General features: G+C 49.6%; 1 protein-coding gene across 1 annotated transcript in view; it reads right to left on the reverse strand.

The window, feature by feature from the left end:
* Positions 1-1,321: 1,321 nt before the first annotated feature.
* The window catches only part of Pard6g (par-6 family cell polarity regulator gamma), a 67,230-nt gene continuing 46,538 nt past the window's right edge, over positions 1,322-22,013 (reverse strand). The window contains exon 3 of the mRNA XM_041640792.1: positions 1,322-3,980. Within this exon, the coding sequence (XP_041496726.1) occupies positions 3,124-3,980 (857 nt within the window). The 3' untranslated portion in view covers positions 1,322-3,123. The remainder of the gene's footprint in view (positions 3,981-22,013) is intronic.

Genomic DNA, 22,013 nt, shown 5'->3' on the forward strand with positions numbered 1-22,013 from the left:
GTACCAGTGATATAATGTTTGCCCGTTTTGATAACAAGTTCTGGAAACTGCGGGCATCAGATGAGTACTACCAGCAACCCTTCGTTCCTCATCTGTGTAGATGCTCTAGGATTGTTTCTTGTAAAACCAAAAATGCTAAATAACCTTACCTTGATTGGCTGGAGGTCAGCTCCCAGGCAGCCTCTGTCTATGCCCTGAGGTTGTGACATGGATTCTGTGGTGGTTTGAATGAAAATGGCCTGTTACCTTCTATGTTTGAATGCTTGGTCCCCAGTTAGTGGGATTGTTTGGGAAGGGCTTGGAGGTGTGGCCTTGTTGAAGTAGTGTCACCGGGAGTGAGTTTGAGATTTCAAAAGCCCATGGCAGTCTCTCTCTGCCATCTGGAGATCAGGACATACTGCTCTCAGCTACTGCTCCAGTGCCATGCCTGCCTGCTTCCTGCCACAGTGACCTCAAGCTGTCAGCGAGCTCCCAATTAAATGCTTTCTTTTGCCTAGATTATGGTGTCTCTTCCCGGCAATAGAACAGTACCTTCAGATGCTCAGATCAGTATGTGCCTTGGTTCCCACCCAAGCACCTGTCGTTCACACTGCACCATGAGAGTGGTTGTGAAACCCAACAGTTTCAGAGTGTGTCAGACTGTAAGGTCAGCCGTGCAGGGACTCGAGGTTTCTCAGCTCTGACCTGGAGAGGTTGTAGTCTGGGATTGCAATGAAGGCAATCACTGAAACCAATGGCACCATTCCTGCCAGGGCGTACGTGTGCTCCCTTGGGGTTACTGGTGCGTGGGGCCAGCATAGTGCTTGAGACTTGAGTGAACCCTGAGGATGGCATTATAGTTTTAATGTCAGAATGATAATGTTAGTAAAAACTCTATAAACGACATAAGGGAAGCTGTGTAACGACTCAAGAAACTTTCCCCAAAAGACTTAAAAGGAATATTCTGAACTACTTATCAGTCTTGAGTGTGGGTCCATTTTTCTCTTTTTTAAAATAGTAATAGCAGCACTTGGTTTGGGAAGGATTAGGAGGTGTGGCCTCCTAATATCACTAATATCACTAGAGGCGGGCTTTCCAAAGCCTGCACCATTCCCGGTTAGCTCTCTGTCTGTCTTGTGCTCGTGAATCAGGTGTGGGTTCTCAACTGTGCTCCAGTGCCACGCCCGCCCGCCTGCCTGCTCCTTGCCATGATGGCCATGAACTCACCCTCTGAAACTATAAGCAAGTCCCCAGTTAAATGGTTTTATAATTTACTTTGGTCATATCGTCTCTTTACAGCAACAGACAGTAACGGAGAGGTATACCAGTAACACATTTTAACTCAAAAGCAAAAAAGTTTTTATTTTCTGATATATAAAACCAAAAAAAATTTAATATATAGTGACATAGATTTTTTTTTTTGGAAAGAAGAGATGAAATGTGGGAGTGGAGGTCCGCTTAGATGAACACTCAGACATCCACTGAACGTGCAGTTCCTCATACACCAGCTCGCAAAGGCCAGGTGGAGCCTGTCTGTTGTTTTTAGTTCCCTTGATAAACTGGTTGACATCTGCCAAACAACTTAAGCATGGTGAGAAACAACTTTCCATCTTGGTAGCAAACCCAGTGTACTCAACACACGATACCAAGCAATAGCTTAGCCGAGAACAACTCTTGTGGTAACTGATCGTCAGTGTTTTGGTTCTGTAATACTTGTAATAACACACATTGCAAGACACTTTTTGCACAGAGACTCAGGGAGCATCTTACCCTTGTGCTCAGAAACAAATGGTGGACGATCCTTGGCACACGACTGAGAAACAGACATGGCCGAGGAGACAATTCTTCAGCAAAAGCTACTTCTGTCCAAGAAACAGTTCTCCAAGGGAAAAGAATTAAGTTCTTCACTTAAATTCCAGACAAAGCACAACACCGGGATGCAGTTTCCTTCTGCCATTCATGAAGTCAGGGCAGTTCTGCCTCCGACCAGCAGGTGGAGCTCTCAACGTGGAAGGCTGGGAAGACACTTTAAAACCAGTATTTACATGAAAGATTCACTTGGTCAGTTTGTTCTCAGTTAATAAACACGCCATTCTCTCCCCGACACTGTATCCAGACAGAAAACACAATTCATATAAAATTTTATTGGGTCAGGCAATAATAAGCCTCTAAGAAGGTCTAAAAAAGAGTATCTGTCAAAACTATTAAGATTCACGTGATTTGTTCTCATTAAAGAAGCGCGTTCCTGCCCCTGACCACCATTCTAGGAGCGCACACTGACACGCTCCAGTCTCCTCTGATAAAAACAGGCAGGTGCTTTAAAAGCAAAGCTAACACGTACATCCACCCCACTGCTGTGGGGCTTTGGAGGTGTGGTGTTTGCCCCTCATTTCTGCTGAAGACATCTTAAACCTGCGCTGGTCAGTCAACCCAAAGAAAACACTGCTGTAAACATTGGCTTTTACTCCCACGTGGCCTGGCTGGGCCTGGCTGGGCCTCGCTGTCCAGCCAGCAGAGTGGCCGGCTTCTTAAACTCCCTGTCAGAGGCGGACGGCAGTGGCAGCCGGCCTGAGGCTGGGGCAGATCTGCAGATGCGGCCGGGTATAGGCCAGTGGGCCTTCTGAGCTGGCTGTGAGGAAAGCCATCCTCAGACAGTTCCCGTTTTCCTGTCACAGTCACGCTGGGTGAGTAGAGCGCTCAGGCATCACAAGATAGTTTCACACGAGCTAGTTAAAAACATGAATTTTACTATTTTAAAAAAGTTATCTGTAGCGTTTCGTTTTAAAAACCAGAATTTTAAAAAATACTCTCTGTACTTTAGTATTCTGTTCCACTCTGCAAAGGTTCTGGCCACGCACTGAGCCCAGAATATGTTCAGGTGTGTGTATTTTTAAGTTCCATGATAAAATCCTATAAAAATAGACAGTTTTCTTGTCCAAAAGCTTAAATAAAGAATAGGACTTAGGAATGATGATGAATTAAAGAAAGAAAAAGTACTCAATTATTTTTCTTATTTTAAAATTGACATAAAAATGTAAAGTATTTCCCTTTGGAGTCACTATTCATCTAAGAGTACTACATGCTACTTGGCACTTGCCACCCGTGGGTCCCGCTGCCACACAGCCTGGCCAAGTGGCTCAAGTCCTAGAGAGTGATGGCTGGCCCGTGCTCCTCCACTCCTCCTTGAGGGAGGACCAGGCTGTGTCGCGGGTCTGGTTTCAGGGAGCTGAGAAATCTATGGATACTGCCATTGCTCTCCCGCCCAGAGCTATGCAGGACCATGTCCCTGTGCAGCCTGTGGGCAAGGCTGGTACCATTGGCCCTCGAGAGGCTGCCCGGAGGGACGGCCTGTGTCTTGGGAATGTGCTGAGGTTCCAGAGCCCCCTCAATGACGATGTCAGCTTCCTCGTCGCTCTCCATTTCCTCAGGGTGGAAATTCTGCACGACATGCGCGGCCGGCAGGCTGTGGTGACTGGTGGTGCTGTCCGTGGACTGGGCAGAGCTACCGGATGTGCGGCTGCTGCGGACCACGTTGTTCCTTTGGTTGGCAGGCTTGACAGTGACAATGAGGTTGTGGCTGTTGGCAATCATCATGTCTGTGACTTGATCCAATGTCTTTCCAGCTACCTCAATCCCATTCACCTCCAAGACTTCGTCATTCACAGCCAGTAGCCCAGTGCTCTCTGCAAGGCCCCCAGGCACCATCCGGGAAATGAAGATACCGGGGACTTTCTCTAGCCCGTGGGGGGTCACACGCACGCTGGTGCCATCTCGAATGTAGAAGCCCAGAGGCTTTTCGCAGCCATGTCTGTAGAGCCTCACTCGGCGGTGCGTCTCAGGGAGGATGTCCACATCAATGATGGAGGATACTGGCCGGAAGTCATGCGGCATGCTGATGTTGAGGTGTGTCCGCCGGCGCAGGCCCTCATCCCTCAGCGTCACCAGCACCTTTTTCTTCCTCGACAGAGTACCTGTTCCGAAGCTGTAGCGGTCTGCCTCTTCTGAAACAGTCCAGAGAGAGGAAAGTGAGTAGTGTCTCCCATGTGGGCAGGAAAGAGCACAAGTATTGCAGCATCCTCATGCAGCCCAGGTCTTTCTGCTACCTGCCTTGCAGCTGCCTCCCCAGTCTGAATCCCGGAAGTACTCTCTCTGGGACTTGACATGCAGAAACACTGGGTGACGGGGAATTACCTCCCTTCCCAGTGTTTACCTCCAAACTGGCTCCAGGTCATAAAGCCGAAGTACTTAGAGGGTAAGAGGTGGAAAGAAGAGCCCACAGTGAAGAGAATTAGCAGAAGAAAGAAGGGTTAAACATCTGGAAGGCTGGCAAAATCAAAAACGGGTCAATCCACAGCAGGGCCTTGGCGGCAAGAAACTTCTGCAAAGGAGGCTTAAACCACAGCAGGGCCTGGTTGCAGGAAACGCCCGCAGATATACGGTTGGACTGGGGGGCTTAAAAATACCCCCCAAGTCTACAGATGATCCCCGTTGTTTCACCTTCCAGCGGCTGGGACAGAGAACACGGTCTGCCTTAGGTTAACCCCTCTGCTCTCTGTGAGCGCCCTGGTGCCAGCAGCACGCAGGCCCTGGCAGAAGGCATTTCCTAGGGAATTGTTCTTGACTGTTTTGGATCAGTGGCTGATGAGGTGTGATAGCACCTTTCACCAGCAGGGTGACAGACCATGGCGAGCTGAAACACGTTTACATGAATGAACTGGCCTGGGATATGCTGAGGGAGTAGCCTAGTCTAAAGCAGAGTTTTTATTTATTTATTTATTTATTTATTTATTTATTTATTATGTATACAATATTCTATCTGTGGTGCAGGCCAGAGGAGGGCACCAGACCTCATTACAGATGGTTGTGAGTCACCATGTGGTTGCTGGGAATTGAACTCAGGACGTTTGGAAGAGCAGGCAATGCTCTTAACCTCTGAGCCATCTCTCCAGCCCCTAAAGCAGAGTTTTTAAAAGATGAAAGGCAGTAGCCCGGTGTTTGGGAATGCTGAAGAGAGCATTTGCTCAGGTTAGAAAAACACAGCACATTTATTTTTCTATTAAGACTTTTCTATTTGACACGTGAGGCCATACGAGAAAGCACACTGGGACTCAGATCAAAGGCCTCTGCAGTCCCCATGGCTCGCCTCCCTGGATACACAAGTGTCCGTTTTATACGCTGCTCCCGTGGAGTCTGCGCCTCATGGTGGCCTCCTCTGCATGGACTTGGGATGGTGTGGTGCCTGTCTTTGCCAATAAAAACCTGGCTAGGAAACTGTTTCTCTTCCCAACACCCCCGTCTTCAAAGCCTGACCGTTTCTCAGACCCATGCCCTTACAGCAAGACACTGAGAGGTGGCCCACTCATGCCCTGTGCCCCAGCACTTTCTAATATTGGCTTTCTCGCTGGTGTGTCTGTAAAAGACAGAAGATTGATGGAACAAAAAGAACCGGGCCACAGGCAGGGAAGAGTGGATAAGAGGAAAGAAAAGGAGAACAGAGTAGGAACAGCCTGGAAGTTAGCAAGATGGACCCAACACCTAGGGAAACTTCTTGTCATTCTTCCTGGAAGAAGACTAGTGGGGAAGTCTGGAAACGACGTGGAGAGGCAACCTGAATGCAGGAGGGCCAGTGCCAAAGAGGACAGCATCTAGGTTACAAAGCCCCACTGCAGCCGAGACCCTTCTCGGGCAGAGATCCTCATCTGGTAGTGTGCTGAAGGCTGTGTGCAAGAGGAAGCACCTGTCTACAGGTAAGGGCAGGAAGAAAAGCTCCCGCTATGGTCACAAAGCAGTTGGTAGGAATGGTGACACCTTCATGGCTAAGCATCAAGAACTGCCATTAATACCTGTTGAAGGTACTGCCTGAAGCTAGAAGCAAGGCTAGCCCTGGAGTCGACAGGTGGGCTCACTGTGAGCCTGCTGCTCCAGGGAGAGAGCCTCACACAGTCACTGAGCCAGAGCTTGGAGCGGGTTTCTGGAAGCCGTCAAGCAATGGTTTGTGGTGTGGACTCAACTCCTTCCCTCAGCTGAGCTCCTCCGCACAGGACCCCCGGAAGCTTATCACTGGCACCCCACAAACACCAGCCTCTGTGTTGTGAAGAGCCCCGGACACCACACCGAGGCGGCCCACAAGCACCAGCCTCTGTGTTGTGAAGAGCCCCGGACACCACACCGAGGCGGCATCAAGCAGCAGCAGCTATGGAAATGCAGGAAGGCGAGACCTGAGACCTGGAGAAGAGGTGTGAACGTGCTGCGCAGTGCAGGGTGAGCGGAGGGCTGTGGGGCCAATTCCCCAGACCTGAAGCCAGTCCTCAGCCCCACAGCTTCACAGGGCCAGGTATTGCTCTAACACATGGACATGAACTTGTGCTCCAAATTTCTCACCAAGAACCTAATTAAATGGATGCATTCTATCTGTCTCTTCTGCTTGAAGGTGGGACTTTTGCCTCTCCTGTAAAGTGGGGCCTGGGGCACTAAGACATTGGGCCTCTTATGTTGGAGACCCTGAAATTAAAAGCAGTAAGACTCAACAAACCAGGTTCCCTAACTTTTGGCTTCTTAGGTGTTGACTAGAACCTAGTGTCCGGCCCTTGCGTCTCTGACCCTGATCCCGTCTGTATTTCTAGCTCCCACGTTCATTTAACTATGAACCAGGCAGCTTCAGTAGCTCTAAAGGTTCTGACAAGGCTCTAAGGTCCCTTTAGGCCCATCACGCTGACCATCCGAGCGTTCTCACTTTCCGGCATAAGATGCTGCTCCACAGACACAGAGGGAACAAGTGGGACCCTGGGAATTTATGGGACTGTGCTCTGCTGCAGGTACCCTGCCGCGGTTCCCAGGATGGTGATGTCATGTGTGAGATGCATGTGCCGGATGCATATGAAGGGCTGGGATGGGACAGCTCTGGATGTAGCATGTGATGAGGTTAGGCACAGCCAGAGGGGTATCAGGGCAGCAAGCCTGGAGCTGGTGCTCCTGGCATCGGCAGAGTGGGCAGAACCTGGGTGGAGCCCCATGAAGGGGCAGAATGGCGTACTACTGTGTCTGATATCCAGGAACCTGTGGAAGAGGCTCCCCCAAATGGAGCAGGTGCCACGAGTGCCCCCTGGCTTCTCCTCACCGACTTACTCCAGGCTGGTTCTGGAAACAAGTCCCACCGTGGATGGGGGCTTGTCTCAGACGCTCTCATGCCTGTGGGGGATATGATGACCCCTGCTCATGGGGCAGGACTTGCGCTGTCCCTGTGTAATGTGCTGTGCTGGCTGACTATGCTCGCACATCAGCTAAGCAGCTCTAGAGTGCTAGCCCGGATCTAGGACCTATGCAGCGAGGAGGGCTATGCTCTAGGTTATAGCTCCACGTTACAGTTATATCTGAGAACCTTGAGCTGGAATGTCGGAGGCCATGCCTACCACTGGCAAAAGGCTGTGTGAGGAAAGGGCATGCTGGCTTCTGGACAGGAAGCAAGCGGGTGAAGTGTTCTGGGGACGCAGACAGACGCCTCGGGAGGCGAAGTAGTGTGTATGTGAGTCTGGCCTTTCTGAACTCTCGGGAAATGGTCCACTCTCGACATACCCTGGACTGTCTTCCCAATAGCCCTGTGCAGAACACACAATCCCTGGCTGCTCCAGGACATCAGCGAAGGAGGGAGATGAGCTGCAGCCACAGTCTGGCATGCAGGGTTTTCAGACAGCAATGGGTTTCTATCTCTTTTTAATATAAACCACCACACATGGACTTTATTTGTAAAAAATCCCAAACTCTCTAAAAATAAAAATGTTCTAAAGAATGCCCCATTCCTAAAATTCCAACCTTGGTTTCTGAAGTAAATACCTTTAAAAAGAGCAAGACTGTCATAGCTTCTTCACCAAGCAATATGCTAACCCTTCTATTTTCTACAAGCAAACAATTAAAAGAATTTCAACTTTTTGAGCTGAATATATCTTGTTTTCCCTCATATTTTCTTTTTTCTTTCTTCTTTTTTTTTTTTTTTTAAAAAACTTGTTTCAAGATATCCTCAATAAAAGGACATGGATGGAAAAGGAAGTTTGATCCTGGAAAAACACTGGAGGATATAGGTCTTCAAGAAGCTTTTAAAGAGAGATTTTCTTACAGACAACTCCTTATACATGTCTTTGACATGGTTAAACTCCCTAATGCTGAGCCAAGCCTTTACTTGGTGAGGAGAAACCTGCCTCTTTCAGGACTCTGGGGCCGTTCTCCTGGACAGCGCCCATTTACTGGAATTCGCAAAGGGCAAGAACAGGAAGATCCCCCTTCTCGTGTGCTGGTCTCCTCCAGGGAATACAGTTGTTTGCTTCTGGGTCTGGGGAAGCCTACAGCTCGGCGTCGAGCTGGTCCCGCCGAGCTCTCGTAAAGACCCCTTTCATTATCCACTCATCATGCTGGATGAGGATCAGAATGGGTGTCAAAGTCTACTTCAGACTGCTGCTGTGGATCATGGCCATAGACAGAAAACCCAAGAGAGGCTGACTGACTCACTGATGCCACGTCTAACAATGGATGGTGGTGAGGTCCCAGCGCTGGCAATGAGCCACCCACAACCCGCACCGTGAAACCCAGTTGGGCAGCCCTTGGCAGCTTGGCAGCCCCAGGCAGCATTCTTCTCTGTAAGCAGCTGCCGAGAATTACACTGCCTCTTGGCTCCTAAGGAGACTCACCTGACCGCTTCAGCCTCCACTGCCCTGGGACTCCTGGCTGCACCAGACAGATGCGTCTGGAATCGCCAGTCATCCTGGTCTAGGCCCTGGGGCACTGCATGTCTGCACAGGCTGTTTCTAAGCAGCAGGGAGCTTCAGGCCAGGGCGCAGGCTCTGGAGCCGCTGCACTGGTCTCACCATGGGTAAAGCAGGACCATCTGCTCCATGACCTCTGCTCCCAGCATCATGAGGTCATGTACTTCTGGGATGTTTTCCAATGCTTCCTTGCTGTGAACAGTTGTATCCCTGGTGTTTCCATTCCCAGAAAAAGCACAGACACAAGAAAACAGTGTCTCATCATCCATCAGGAGCAACAGGCAGGCCAGGAAGGTACGCGGTGATCTCTCCACTCATCCTGGGGACCTTCCCCCTGAACAGTGGATGACATCAGTTCTGCCCTTTGTTTATTCTGCTAAGTCTCCCAAGGGCAGCAGCCTGAACGTGTGTCTGCATGTCCCCTAGACTGGGAATACAACAATCCCCACTGAATAACAAGCAAGTAAGGGGCTTTGTGTCCCCTGATATGAACACCGAGCCCAGCTATTTATTTGTTCAAGATGATCCTGCAGGTGGAGCAGAGCTATGGCTACCACACGGCCTGTCATGAGGCGTATCTGGGAGCAGCCTGGTGGCCACACGCTGGCACAGCACACGGCTGTCACACTGTCACTTCAGCCACAAGGCACCAAGGAACAGATGTGGGGACATCTTGGGGAAAGGCGGAAGGGAATGTGCCTCACCTGTCCTGGGCCCAGCAGGTGTTCAGAACAGCCCTGGCTTAGAAGACTATGTATTTTCCCACAAATGCCTGTCCTAATGACAGCTGTTTTAGATGACATAATTTTATTTATGTTAAAAACTTTTGAGACAGGGTCTCAACTGTGTAGCTGGCCTTGAACTCACAGAGATTTACCCATCTCTGCCTCTAAGTGCTAAGGTTAAAGGTGTGTGCCACCAAGCATGCTCACCACACTTTTCTAAGCGATGTAACCACAGGGTCACATGACCTAGTTCCTCACAATCTGGCGTTTCTGTGTGAGTGGCTCACACAGTATGATGCTTTTTCATTAATGCTTAGCTTGGGGATACTGTTCAGTAAATATCCCATGCTGAAATGCTTTAATGGCTAGACAAGATCCCAGTGTATGGGATTTCCTGAATTCTTTCACTCAGCCTGCTGTCAGACATTTAGTTAAATTTCAGCGTCATCTGACAGTGGTGATGACGCAGGCGGCTTGAACTGTGTACGTCACTGTATGTATCCTGAAGGTGAGTCTTGAAGGTAAGTCCCTGTCACAAGCCCCTCTGGGAACAGTAGACAATAAAATACTTTAGCTACTCGAAGTTATGCTGGGCCCTTTTATGTCCTGATTCAACCACAGAATCAAATTCAAAAAAACGCCATCAATGCCAGCATCTCTCTGTAATAATGGATCAGCCTGGTGTGTGCTTGTAGCATGGCGAGTGGCCTCAACACGCCAGTGGCCGTAGCCATCCCTGCGTATGAGCAAGAGGCTGCTAGCTGGAAAGGGAATGCTTTTGAAAAACAAGAAAAAAGGAAGGCAGAAGGCAGGAGACAAAGAACATGCTTCTTGTTCTCTTAAGGATATCAGAATGATGGACCGTTTGCAAGACTTGAGTTGCTTGGCCAGCATGCCCACACAAGTGCATCCCCCAGCCTCAACTTGTCTGTGGGCAGCCCGAGACCAGACAGTGTCTCTCCCCACATAACTCAAATGTAGACATACGGGAAACACACAACTGCACACAAAACAAGCCGGAGCAAGATCCTATTTCTAACAACAAAAGACACATCGATATTTTAAAGCCTGTCAGAGAAGTTGAAAAGTCATGAGTTAAAAAGGAACCCCAGGTTCTCTGGTAGTTCTGTCTCCCACAGCTTTGTCTTGAAGGCTTAAGATTTATTCCCTTCCTCTGCTTTCCCTTCAACCTCTAGCCTCAAGGGCACCCCCAAGTGATACCAGTGCAGAAAAGCGCATTACGGAATTCCCTGTGTGAGCAGCTCGAACACCAGGCGTGGGGAAGGGCTTGTGAGCATATGAGCACATAGACCCTGCAATCTCAGAGCTGCACGCAGCATCATGCTCAGGCCGAGGGACGTTTGCATCTGTGCTCTCCCGCATGAAGGCAAAGCAGCGGCACAGGCTTATGTTGTGGGTTTCTACTACGTTTACTACGACAGACAGCCGCCTCAGCTCTGCCGGACTCTGCCGTCAAGACTATGACAGACAGCCGCCTCAGCTCTGCCGGACTCTGCCGTCAAGACTATGACAGACAGCCGCCTCAGCTCTGCCGGACTCTGCCGTCAAGCTCAGGGCTTCTGGGAAGAATGAGGGCCACAAGTCTAACATGTCGTATGAGCCCTCTACCGCTGTGACCGCCTTTTCAAGGCTGTTTCTAGTCAGACAGCAAGGTTCTGAAGGGGCAGCCTGCTAAGTACAGTGTTGTCCACCTGTTATCGGCGCCACTGCGAGGCTGAGACAGAGGATGGAGAATTTGAGGCCAGCACGAGCTATACAGAGGAACCCTGTCTTTAAAATGAAAACAGAATAGCCCAGACCAAAAAAAAAAAAAAAAAAAAATGGGGCTCACAGCCAGAGCAGAACAGGAGGTGATGGTGGCTCCCAGCACTTTCTGGTAGAATGCTGGTGACCGAAGAAGCTGGCCTGGCTGGGCCTTAGGTGCCTGCTCATCCTGAGAACTGCTCATTTGAAAAGCCCGTCTCTCTAGGAGTCTATCATGCTGATTAGGCCTTGAGCTGTTGGGCTTCCCCGAAGCTGGCTGGTACCCAGCACTTCTTGCAGCTTCTATCTCCCACACACTCTGTGGGAAAGGCCGGCATGGCGAACATCTCTATTCTTTATAGAAAGTTTCCATGATCAAAATCAAGGGACAGAAGAGCATCCATGGGTTGGTGAGGCACTGAGACCCTTGACCCTTGACCTGCTGCCTGGGTACTAGCCCCCATTTGCTCTCCGTCCATTTGGTTTTAGCTTTATTGACTGACTGACTGACTGACTGATTGATTTAGAACCACTTTTAGAGTATACAATTCAGTGATTGCTCGTAAGCGGAACCATTGCCACTACCCAGTCACAGGACGTTCCTATCACTACACAAGAAGCCTGTGCTACTTACGTCCTCGCCTTCCTGCCCTGATAACCTCTTGACCTCTCAGTAGTTCTTTTCGGGTTTCCCCTGCTTGGGGCATTTTGTATGAACAGAACCAGGCAACACAGTTGTGTCTGGTTTCTTTTGGGCCATGTAGTGTTCCCACTTCCCAGTGTTTCCTTAAGTTTCTACCATGTGGTACACGGTAATCTCCTTTCATGGCTGAATTCTGTTCCCTTTCTGCAGATGCCTGACATCCGTGTATTCATTCAGCCAACCCTATTGGTTATTTCTACTGTTGCCTAATGTGAACAGTGCTGCTGCAAACACCTATGCCTACAAGCTTTACAGTTATCAGTAATCATGGTGTGTGTGGTGATGGGGACCTAACCCAGGCTCTTCCTTGCACATTAAACATGTACTCTGCCTCTGAGCTGTAGGTTAATGTGTTAAGGACCTGGTCGACTGTTCCCCACAGTGGCTGTAACATTTTCATTCTGCACATGGAGGGAGGGTTTGCGGTTGCTTCCCTATCTTCTTGATAGTATTGGGTTTTGTCCGCTTGATGATGTCATGGTGGGTGTGGAGGGGTTCCGATTTGCATTTCCTCGTGGCCAGAGATGCTGAACACCTGTTAGGAGCTTGTGGCAGTTGTGTTTGTTCTTCGGTCAGACACCTATTCAGATCTTTTGTTTGCTTCCCACTGTTTTTTCTTTTTCATCACTGACCTGAACGTTCTTTATATATCTTAGATACAAGTCCCTTAGAAGGCAGAGGATTTGCGTATATTTTCTTCCATTTTCTAAGATGTCTTTTCACTTTCTCAATAGTGTCCTTTGGGATAAACCAGAGGTAAAACCATAGTTTAACATTTTTTTAAAAATATTTATTTATTTATTATGTATACAATATTCTGTTTGCTTGTATGTCTGCAGGCCAGAAGAGGGCACCAGACCTCATTACAGATGGTTGTGAGCCACCATGTGGTTGCTGGGAATTGAACTCAGGACCTTTGGAAGAGCAGGCAATGCTCTTAACCGCTGAGCCATCTCTCCAGCCCCCATAGTTTAACATTTTGATGTTCAATTTATATTTCTTTTGCTTGTATTGCATGTGTATGTTCTATGGTTGTGTGTGTGTGTGTGTGTGCGTGTGTGTGTGTGCTCTATTAAAGAACTAATCTCCAGTGAACCAGCATTCTTCTTTCTGCTCCCTGCCTGGGGATAAAACATGACTGACCACCTCATGCCCCTGCCACCACAGTTAGAGCAACTGCTGCCGCCATGCCTTTCCTCAAACCAAATGAGCCCAAATTAAATCCTCCCTTAAAAAACAAGAATCATCTCCAGACCCAAAGCTATGTCCTCATACGTCGCTAAGCACCAAACACAGTAACTGTGGCCCCGGTTTATGAAAGCAGATCTGCAAGCATCACTCTTTGCTTCTCCCCGCCTGAGAGAACTGGACCCACTCTGCCGAAGGCCAAGAGAGGGGGCGCGATGTAAAAATGAACGGATCAGTTTTAGAGACCAAGTGCTACCATGAGGAGCCATCAGTGCCTCCAATGTTACCCGGACATACGGCACATCAGGAACGGGGCTGCCTTGGGCCACTGAAGAACATCTACCAGGCAGGTAGAAAGACAGAAATCTGTGGAACTACTGGGAAAGGGAGTAGGTTATGGCTGGCACTGAAACAACCTGTTTGGAACAGGCCACAGTCATAGGGAAGGGCAATTATAACCCAAAGATGTCGACTTGCAGAAAGGGGAAGAAAGCAAAAATTGGTGACCATCCCCCAAATAAGTTTCTTCAAACAGTTCTTTCTTGAAAGTTGAGAGTAAAAAGAAAACCAAATGCCGACAATTCTTTTGTGGCTGACGGGAAACGGAGGCTGGCAGCTGCAGTGTGCCTGCAGGACCAAGCCTCTCTGGCTCTCCCGTGGGCTGAGGCAATGGCAAACAGACTAGATAAAGTTAACAAAACAGGAAAGGTCCAGCTACCCTACCCCTTATCGACAGTCCGGCACTAACCTTTTCCATGACAGGCTTCGGAGCTGGGCTCTACTCTTGCAACTCACTTAGCCTTTAGTGCTTCCGCAGAGCCCATGGCTGGCTGGGCTTCAGCATATGGACTGGAGGCGCACGAGGGAGCTAAGAGCACACGTGTACGTGGAACTAACTGCTCTTCCACATTTTGTCTTCATGGCTCTCTTGAGTGCAGAGCTCACTCTGTACTGCTTTAGGGATGTAGGATTGCTCCGCTCCTCAGTCTCTGGGTGGGCACTGGGTGCCTACAAACATCCCTGTCACAGTGGCTGTAGAGAACATCCACCATCATCCAGTCCATCCGTGCCTCTGGGTGACTTCATGAAAGCAGGATTGCTGCCTGCTAACTGATCTGGGCTGTGGGTCTCCCACACCTGTTTGGTGTGGAGCGTCTCTCAACCCACCAATCCCAATGGGGTATCAGCCATAGCATCATGGGCATGAATACCCTGATGTCATCTGGTCAAAGGTTAGCAGGTCTAAGAGATCCTTTCGAAGGGAAGACGCTCACTCAGTGGCTCTAGACTGAGGGTCTGCGGTTAGAAACGACCCACAGTGTGGAAGAGGAAAGAGACCCAGAATCAATGGGATGGACAGACGGCACTTCACAGACAGGGAATACCAATAAAAGAGAGGCAGGCCCAAGAGGATAGCATAGCCACTAAAGGACAGGGGTCAGGAACCAGAAGCCACCTCCTCTGTTCAGAGCACATGAATACTGTCTGTCATTCAGGCTTTCCCTGAAGGAGATGCTTGGTGTTTTGTTTAAACTGAGAACACAATTGTACTTGGCCATCATAACTCTCAAGTGAGCAACAACCGATAATGTATCCTTCCTATTCTTTTTAAAACTAAAATTGAAAAGCTCCAGATATCCAGGCAAGCACCTGACCGTGACTCTTGTCCTACCTGGTCTTGGCCTCCGTGGGGAGCACAGGGACAACTAACATGGCCAAAAGTAAGTGCATAGGGATATCTATAAGGTTGGAAAGAGTACATCCCAGGCGGGTTCCCAAGGGGCTTCTCCCACTGCCTACGCAGGCTCCTGTTCTCACACAAGCAGAGAATGAGTACTGAAGGAGGCGGGGCCTCACCTGGGGACCTCACCCAGCTGTGCTGGGCCCACATGCAGAGGACAGACCATGGGTCATAAGCAAAATGTATTCACTTACATAACCCCTCACTAGTCCTGGGGCACACCCATACAAACATGTGTAGGCACACACAGGATAAGCAGCTGTTCATAGGGAAAAGTGATTTTTGTTTGTTCAGTTTGACTGGACAGTTATGATTTGTCTAAAAAAAACAAAAAAAAAATCAACCAATGGCAAGTGAGTGAGTCCTGTCATTCTCGGAGACAGGGCCTCTCTGCTCAGTGATAATTTGGTTTGGGTTTGCAAACCTGGAGCCTTTTACCTAAATTTAATGGCCGTCTCACGTGATGCTGATCATGTGCTCATGTGTCACTGCTACTGAGGGGAGCCCCCAACTCCTGGCTGCTCTTGCTCAGTGTTTGCTTCCTTTGCTATAGAAGAGTGGCTGAAGGATAACAAAACGGGTTCCTCTGAAGAAAGGAAGAATTCCCCACCGCGTTCTGTCCTTCAGAATACTGAAATTCCGCAAGGAAGGCGTGAGAGGTGTGTCTGGGGGAGCTGCAGCTGCAGTCAAACACACACACACACACACACACACACACACACACACACACACACACGACGCCTAGCCCATCCTGATGGTTGTCTTACTGGGGCAGTTTGTTAAGATGTCTCCTATAGCCCCGGGCCATTGCCTGTTGAGTCAGCACCTGGCCTGTGGTCCTCACAGGGTTGGGAGGGTGGAGCCTCCCAGAGAGAGGCAGACGTGTCCTTCAGGACAAAGCAAACCTCTGAGTGTCTTCCCACGTGATTGACACATCAGGAGAACACTGCGGTTGGTCAGCAGGGCTGGGGGTGGAGACAGTGTCACTGCCTGACAGGTGAGGAGAGGATGAAGGCAGACTGGGCGTGAGAAAGAAGTACCTTGGGGTCCACTTCAGTATCCTCAAATGTTCCCGCTCCTTTGCTTGTCACCCCTCACCCCCTCAGGGTTGGGCCAGAGGGCCATTGCTCACTATTCCCAGGAAGGAGGAGAGTGGGTAGTAGAAAAGTTACCTGAGAATCAGCATCCTATGAAGTTAGTGCAAAGATGTATGTCAGGGGCCAGAGGATGAGGAGAAACGGCAAGGATGAGGGAGAGCTGGTCACAAAGCACCATGGGAACTTGTTCTTTCTAAATCCTTCAGGAGGACCAGGTGCAGAGCACAGCCAGGCTCAGGTGGCATGGTTCACAACACCCTTATAGGAAGGGCCTGAGGCAGCTATGAACAGTAGGGGCACTACTGGCACCCACCTGGAGAGGCCAGGAGTACAGATAGGCTACTAATATGCACAAATAAAAAAGGTTTTTAAAAATCTTTGCTAGTTAATGCTTGATAGCAAAGAGCCATCTAGCTAGAATACCACGGAGAGGGATTCTAGCTCACACCCACACCTCCAGTGGAGGTTCTTCAAATGCCTGAGACCTTATAGGTTTAGTCTGTGTGACAGGAAATAGCTGAGAATTAGTTTAGCAGGTGAGAAGGGAAGGCAGACAGTCCAGAGGCTCAATCCTCAGCCAGGATTCTGCTGGGGACACTGTTCACACAGGGCTCCATCAGAGTGGACTCTTCCTTAGCCATATGCTCCAGTGGCCAAACTTCTCCTGTGTTCCCTCCTGCCGGAAGGCCTGAAGGCCCTGGGAAGGGCCTGCTTGAGCACCCCTGTTTTCACAGCTGGGGAAAGTACACGGACTGCATCCCTATGAGGTCCATCTGTTGTGCAGGCTGGAAGAGCTGCCCACAGACATGCATTTCTGCTGGGCCCACTCCATGCTGCCTCAGAACCCCCCTGCAGCTCCCTGTTAGGTACAAAACCAAGGTTGCAACAACTGGGCTCCAAGGCCTGAGAGGGCTGAGCACGTGTTCCTCGCTGTCGGCTGTTCCCAGGCCCCTCACTGCACAGAAACACCTGCCTTTGCCCCATGTCCCTATCTGTGATAAGCACTTAACCTGCCCGCTGGTTCTCAGGGCCCCCTTCCTTGTTCACTGACAATAGTCTCAATCCATAGGTACAGGGAGTAGCAGGTACCCGAATCCTGGAATCATATTTGGAAGTGTGTGACTCTTATAAGCAAAAGTGTTTTTTTTTTTTTTTTAAGTTTTTGCTAGTTAATGCCCGAGGAGCCAACCTTCCCCATGTTCTGACACGGGCTGAACACCAAAGTCACTGCTGACAAGAGCTGAAGATGTACACTAAAAGTCTCTTCATGTCTTAGGGGAGAGTTACACGAAACAGCTTTCTCTGCTACATAGGACGCTAATTCAACACTTTTGATTTTCTAGAGGAGCCGAGAAGAGCCCCTCACTTCAGTTCGCAGGAAGCACATTCACAGGGCCTCTAGACTTCTGACTGACTGGAAACAGACAACCTAGTCTTTGAACCAATGTTTCTGCAGGCCTTTTTAGTGGATACTTCTGTTTTATTTTTCAGTTCTGGGCACAGGGCTCCCATCTAACTGAAGCTGCAGATGCTTTAAAAAGCTGTGAGCAGCAGCCCAGCTGGTCAGAAACCATTCCTTCATTCCCTCAGCCTTCCTCCTCAAACCCACTGTGCACAGGGAAGGAGCTGGCTTGGGTCTCACACCAGGCCTGTTGGCAGGCAGACTGTTCTCCACCACAGTATACCTGAGCCGTGAACCTGCTTCTGAAGGAAAATTAAAGGGGGAAGGAGGGGCTGAGTAGAGTGCGAGATGGTGAAGCCCAAGAGTCAGGGTTGCAAATGGGTGAGCACGGGGCAGGGAACAGCACACGGGCGGGCGGAGCAGGAGCTGTGTCTGTCTTCCCAGCTGCTCTGAAATGGAACATCAGTGCCTGGAGCCAGACAGTGCCCACTGACAGGGGAGGGAGGGAATGGTGCACACAAATCCCAGCTCAGTGGAACCCGCAGCCAGCCGCAGCCTCCCTCAGGGCCAAGCAGGCTGGGAGCTGCTTTGTCTTTTGTCAGGGTCGCTGCAGGGGAGAGGCTGTCCTGGCTCCTGCAGAGGCATTCCTTTGGCTGTGGCGCTCACTGCCTTCCAGACCACAATCGTCTAAATTCAGCAAAACCAGTCACAAGGACCCCTCTGTTTCAAAGTGGCGGTAATGGTTCTATAAAATTTTAATTAGTAAAGAAGGGAAAATAAAGTAAGTGACACCTGCAAGGACAGCTGAAAAGTCTTCCAGTTAGCTAGTAAACGTGGACACCCAAAGAGCAGGCACATAGGGCACGTGTGGATGCCGCTGAAGCCAGGACTTCAGTGTCCACGTGTGGATGCCGCTGAAGCCAGGACTTCAGTGTCCATGCATGGTTGCGGGGCAGCACTTAAAAGTTTCTAACTTGTGTTTCTTTCTTTCTTTTTCTTTTCAAAAGAACGTGATTATCTTCATTTATTTATTTTTTAACTTGTGTTCCTTGTGACTTTTTTTATAAACATATTAGTGGTCAAGTGACGTCATTTTCCTCGGCCTTTCCTGTTCTCTAAACAAAATGAAGTCAGTCTACCTGAGAGAATTCCTCCTGATATGGATGAGGGATGCTAGGCCTCTAGCGAGAGATGGGCATTCCCAGAACCCATGAGGTCAGGAACAGCATGAGAGCATCTCTCCTTACTCTTCTAGCCTTAGCAGCCGAGCAAGAAAAGGAAAGAAAGCGGACCCAGGTGAGCAGTACAACTCTCTCCGGGAATGGGATTGCTGGGTTACACTGGGACCAGTTATCATCAAGCTTAGCTGAGCGCACAAGGCCACGCGAACATTTGTCATGAATGCCCACAATCGCTACAGCTGAAAGGTGTGCAGAGACCAAACGCCTGCCGACTGAAAAGGGCGAGCAAAGCAGAAAGTGCTGCGCACGCACAATGATGGCATTCCATCACAAGAAATGAGGAGACACCGTGGCGCTCTAACAAGGATATGCTAAGTGAAGGACTTAGCATGGACTGTTGGGTTTTGTTTATGCAAACTGTCCACAACGGGAAACCTATAGTCTGACGGGAGATTGGTGGTTTTCAGGGCATGCAAAGTATTAGGGTGACTGCTAATGGGACAGTCCTTTTAGGGGGAAGGTGATGAAAATGTTCTAAAGGTTTCCATGGCAGTGACTGTGCAGCTTTGAGGAGGCACTGACAACCGACAAGGGGATGCTCTGGACAGGCCCGTGACACGGTGTATAGGAGCTGTCCTCACAGCTCCTGACCTGCTGCGACGTCAGGGGGTCCAAGCTTTGCTTTCAGTTCACACACCTTCCTTTAAACACTAACAATGTAAACCACTCTTCTACCTGGAGCGTACTGCACACATGCCCCTTATCCTAGAACAGCCTGCCCCCCAGCTCTAAGCAGGTCCTGCCTGTTACCTCCCAAGATAAGGGAGTTACGCCAATGGCTTGAGGGCTTGGCCTGACTCCCACAGGGGACCTCAGCCCAGGGTCTGGCTGCAGCCACGGTGAGTCTGTGAGTTCTAGCCAAACTGACAATGGCTGTACCTTCCTGCCCAGGATCTTTATTCTGTCAACTCTCAATCGCTTCTATTTTGGTTACAATGCCTTTTAGCAATTTGAGACTGCTGGGCCTAGCTGTATGCAGTGAGGCACAGTTACGAGGGTTAACCCCAGGCCCTTGCCTGCCTGTTCAGTCAGAGCACGTGATGAAGAGAAACAAAAGTGGCTGCTAACCATTGTCGTTTCGATGACAAGGTGTGCACAGAGGGGCTTGCTTCTCTGCTGCTCTCAGGAATCTGCTAACACTGTTTCATTACCAGCGCCAATCACACCCTCGTCAGACAATGGTCAATACAATCATCTCCTTTTTTTTTTTTTTTTTTTTTTTTGGTTTTTCGAGACAGGGTTTCTCTGTGGTTTTGGAGCCTCTCCTGGAACTAGCTCTTGTAGACCAGGCTGGTCTCGAACTCACAGAGATCCGCCTGCCTCTGCCTCCCGACAATCATCTCCTTTTTGTACAAGACAAATTAGGTACACTAAGGCAACATAGGAAGAGTTGGAATTCAAATATACATTCAACATGGAAGAGATCATTTCTTCACTAACTCTGAACCAACATTTTAGTGAAGTCCTGCCACCTTGGGAATCTCTCAAGGGGGGAAGATGAGTCATGGGGCCCCAAGGGTGGTGTCCACTCGCCCTGCTGCCTACAAGATCCCCCACCACAGGGTCCTGCACATGGCCCCCTCTCTCCCACGTCGGAGATGACTGTGAGACCACGACACGGCCGCAGAGGCTCTTAGCCCCCAGTCAGCATTATGTTTAGATCTAACCAGGTGATGGAGCACAGAGGGGCTCAGGCTAATGGGGTGAATTCTGACAGCCAGAAAGCTAAACCCAGATGTCTGCTAGGCACGATTCCTCAGCCCGTTGCTTAGGCTGTCAGTCTGGTAGTGGAAGCCAGACAGACAGCAAGAACAGGTCGGATCAGCCCTGCACACAGGCATCTGTGTGCAAAGTTCACACCCGCCTTCAGCTTCCTGCTCCAAGCATGAGGTTCACACGCGCGTGCATTCTTTCTAGCACAATATTAGAAGGGTTGAGTTTGTAGCTCACCAGGGCATTGCAGTGCTTGGGTTCATGGGGGGGGGGGTGGGTTCCAGCTAAACGCTGAATGTTGCACGCTCACTAGTGAGAACTGGGGGAGGCTGTGCGAGGTGAACCTACGAGCTCCAGGTGTGACCTTGCTCTTAAAGGATTCACTCTCAACAGCCAACTGGATCCTAAAAAATAACAGATTTTAATATATTGTAAAGTGATTAAAATCATTTTAGTGAAAACACATAGGCCTCCTCTGTGGGCTTCCTTTTCCAGACTTGGAGTCAAAATGACTTGAATGTCATAGCACCCTGAGGCACAGTTATTGTAGGTATATAACCAAACATCCCAGGGTACATACAGAGACAAGCATGCGCACATACCCTCACATGTCCTCACAATTTGCAGGTACACACAAACCTTTACATCCATGTGTAAGTAGGCACATATATATTCTCGCAGTAGACATGTATGAACCCACATCCTTGCATGCTCGGTCAGTGTGCACGCATGCAAACTAACTCTTGTTACTACTCTTAGCCCTGTCGCCAGGCAAGTGCTGAGAGGGTCCTGGCTAGCTCTAGCTTCTTTTGTTCCTCCTACTATTTAAAAAGTAACACACAACAGGGAGGAGTGGTGGCTCATGACTGTAAACCCAGCACTCAGGAAGTGGAGGCAGGAGGATTGCTAAGTGGAGGCCAGCCTGCACTGCACAGTGAGCCCCTGTCTCAGAACAACAGAAGTAACACATAAAAACATACTCTTGCTCCTGAGCCTCCTCAGCCAGCGTCTTTGCCTTTCCTGGTTGTGCTGGTTGGTTTCGCGACAGTGTGACACTGCCCATCGTCACCTGGGAAGCTCAGCTGAGAAAACGCCTCCGCCAGACTGGTCTACAGGCTAGTCTGTGGGACACCTTCCTGATGAATGGCTGATGTGGGAGGGCCCAGCCCACTGTGGGCAGTGCCACTCCTGGGCGAGCGGTCCTCAGTTGAATAAACAAGCAGCTAAGAGAGCCAGTAAGCAGTGTTTCTCCATCGACTCTGCCTCAGGTCCTGCCTCCAGGCTCATGCTGAGGTTCTGCCCTGACTTCCCTTCATGATGGACTGGGACAGGGATGGGGAAGCACAAAACCCTTGACCTCCAAGTTGCTTTTGGTTATGGTCTTTATCACGGTAACAGAAAACAAATGAAAACATTGGTCTTAGATGCAATTTAAGGCATCAAAGAGACTTCTATACAGAATTTCTCTATTGTCCTTGTGGCCAGTGGGCTTCTCCCTGGATACATAAGATGAGCGACTCCAAGCTGTATGTGGCCCTCCAGGGCCTACATCCTGTCCCTGATCTAGTAAGGTGATGGCAGCACCATCAGGCTCTTTCTTCTGAAGTCCAGTGTGGGAGACAAGAGGCTTTAATGGCTTTTAGATATTTGCTTCAAAGCGGAGGGAACTTAGCTTTTCATGACAGACAGCGTGAGAGTACTGCATGC

The sequence above is a fragment of the Microtus oregoni genome, unplaced genomic scaffold (assembly GCF_018167655.1).
Source record: "Microtus oregoni isolate MIOR12 unplaced genomic scaffold, Mior012 000065F_ref0000479, whole genome shotgun sequence".
Taxonomy (NCBI): Eukaryota; Metazoa; Chordata; class Mammalia; order Rodentia; family Cricetidae; genus Microtus; species Microtus oregoni.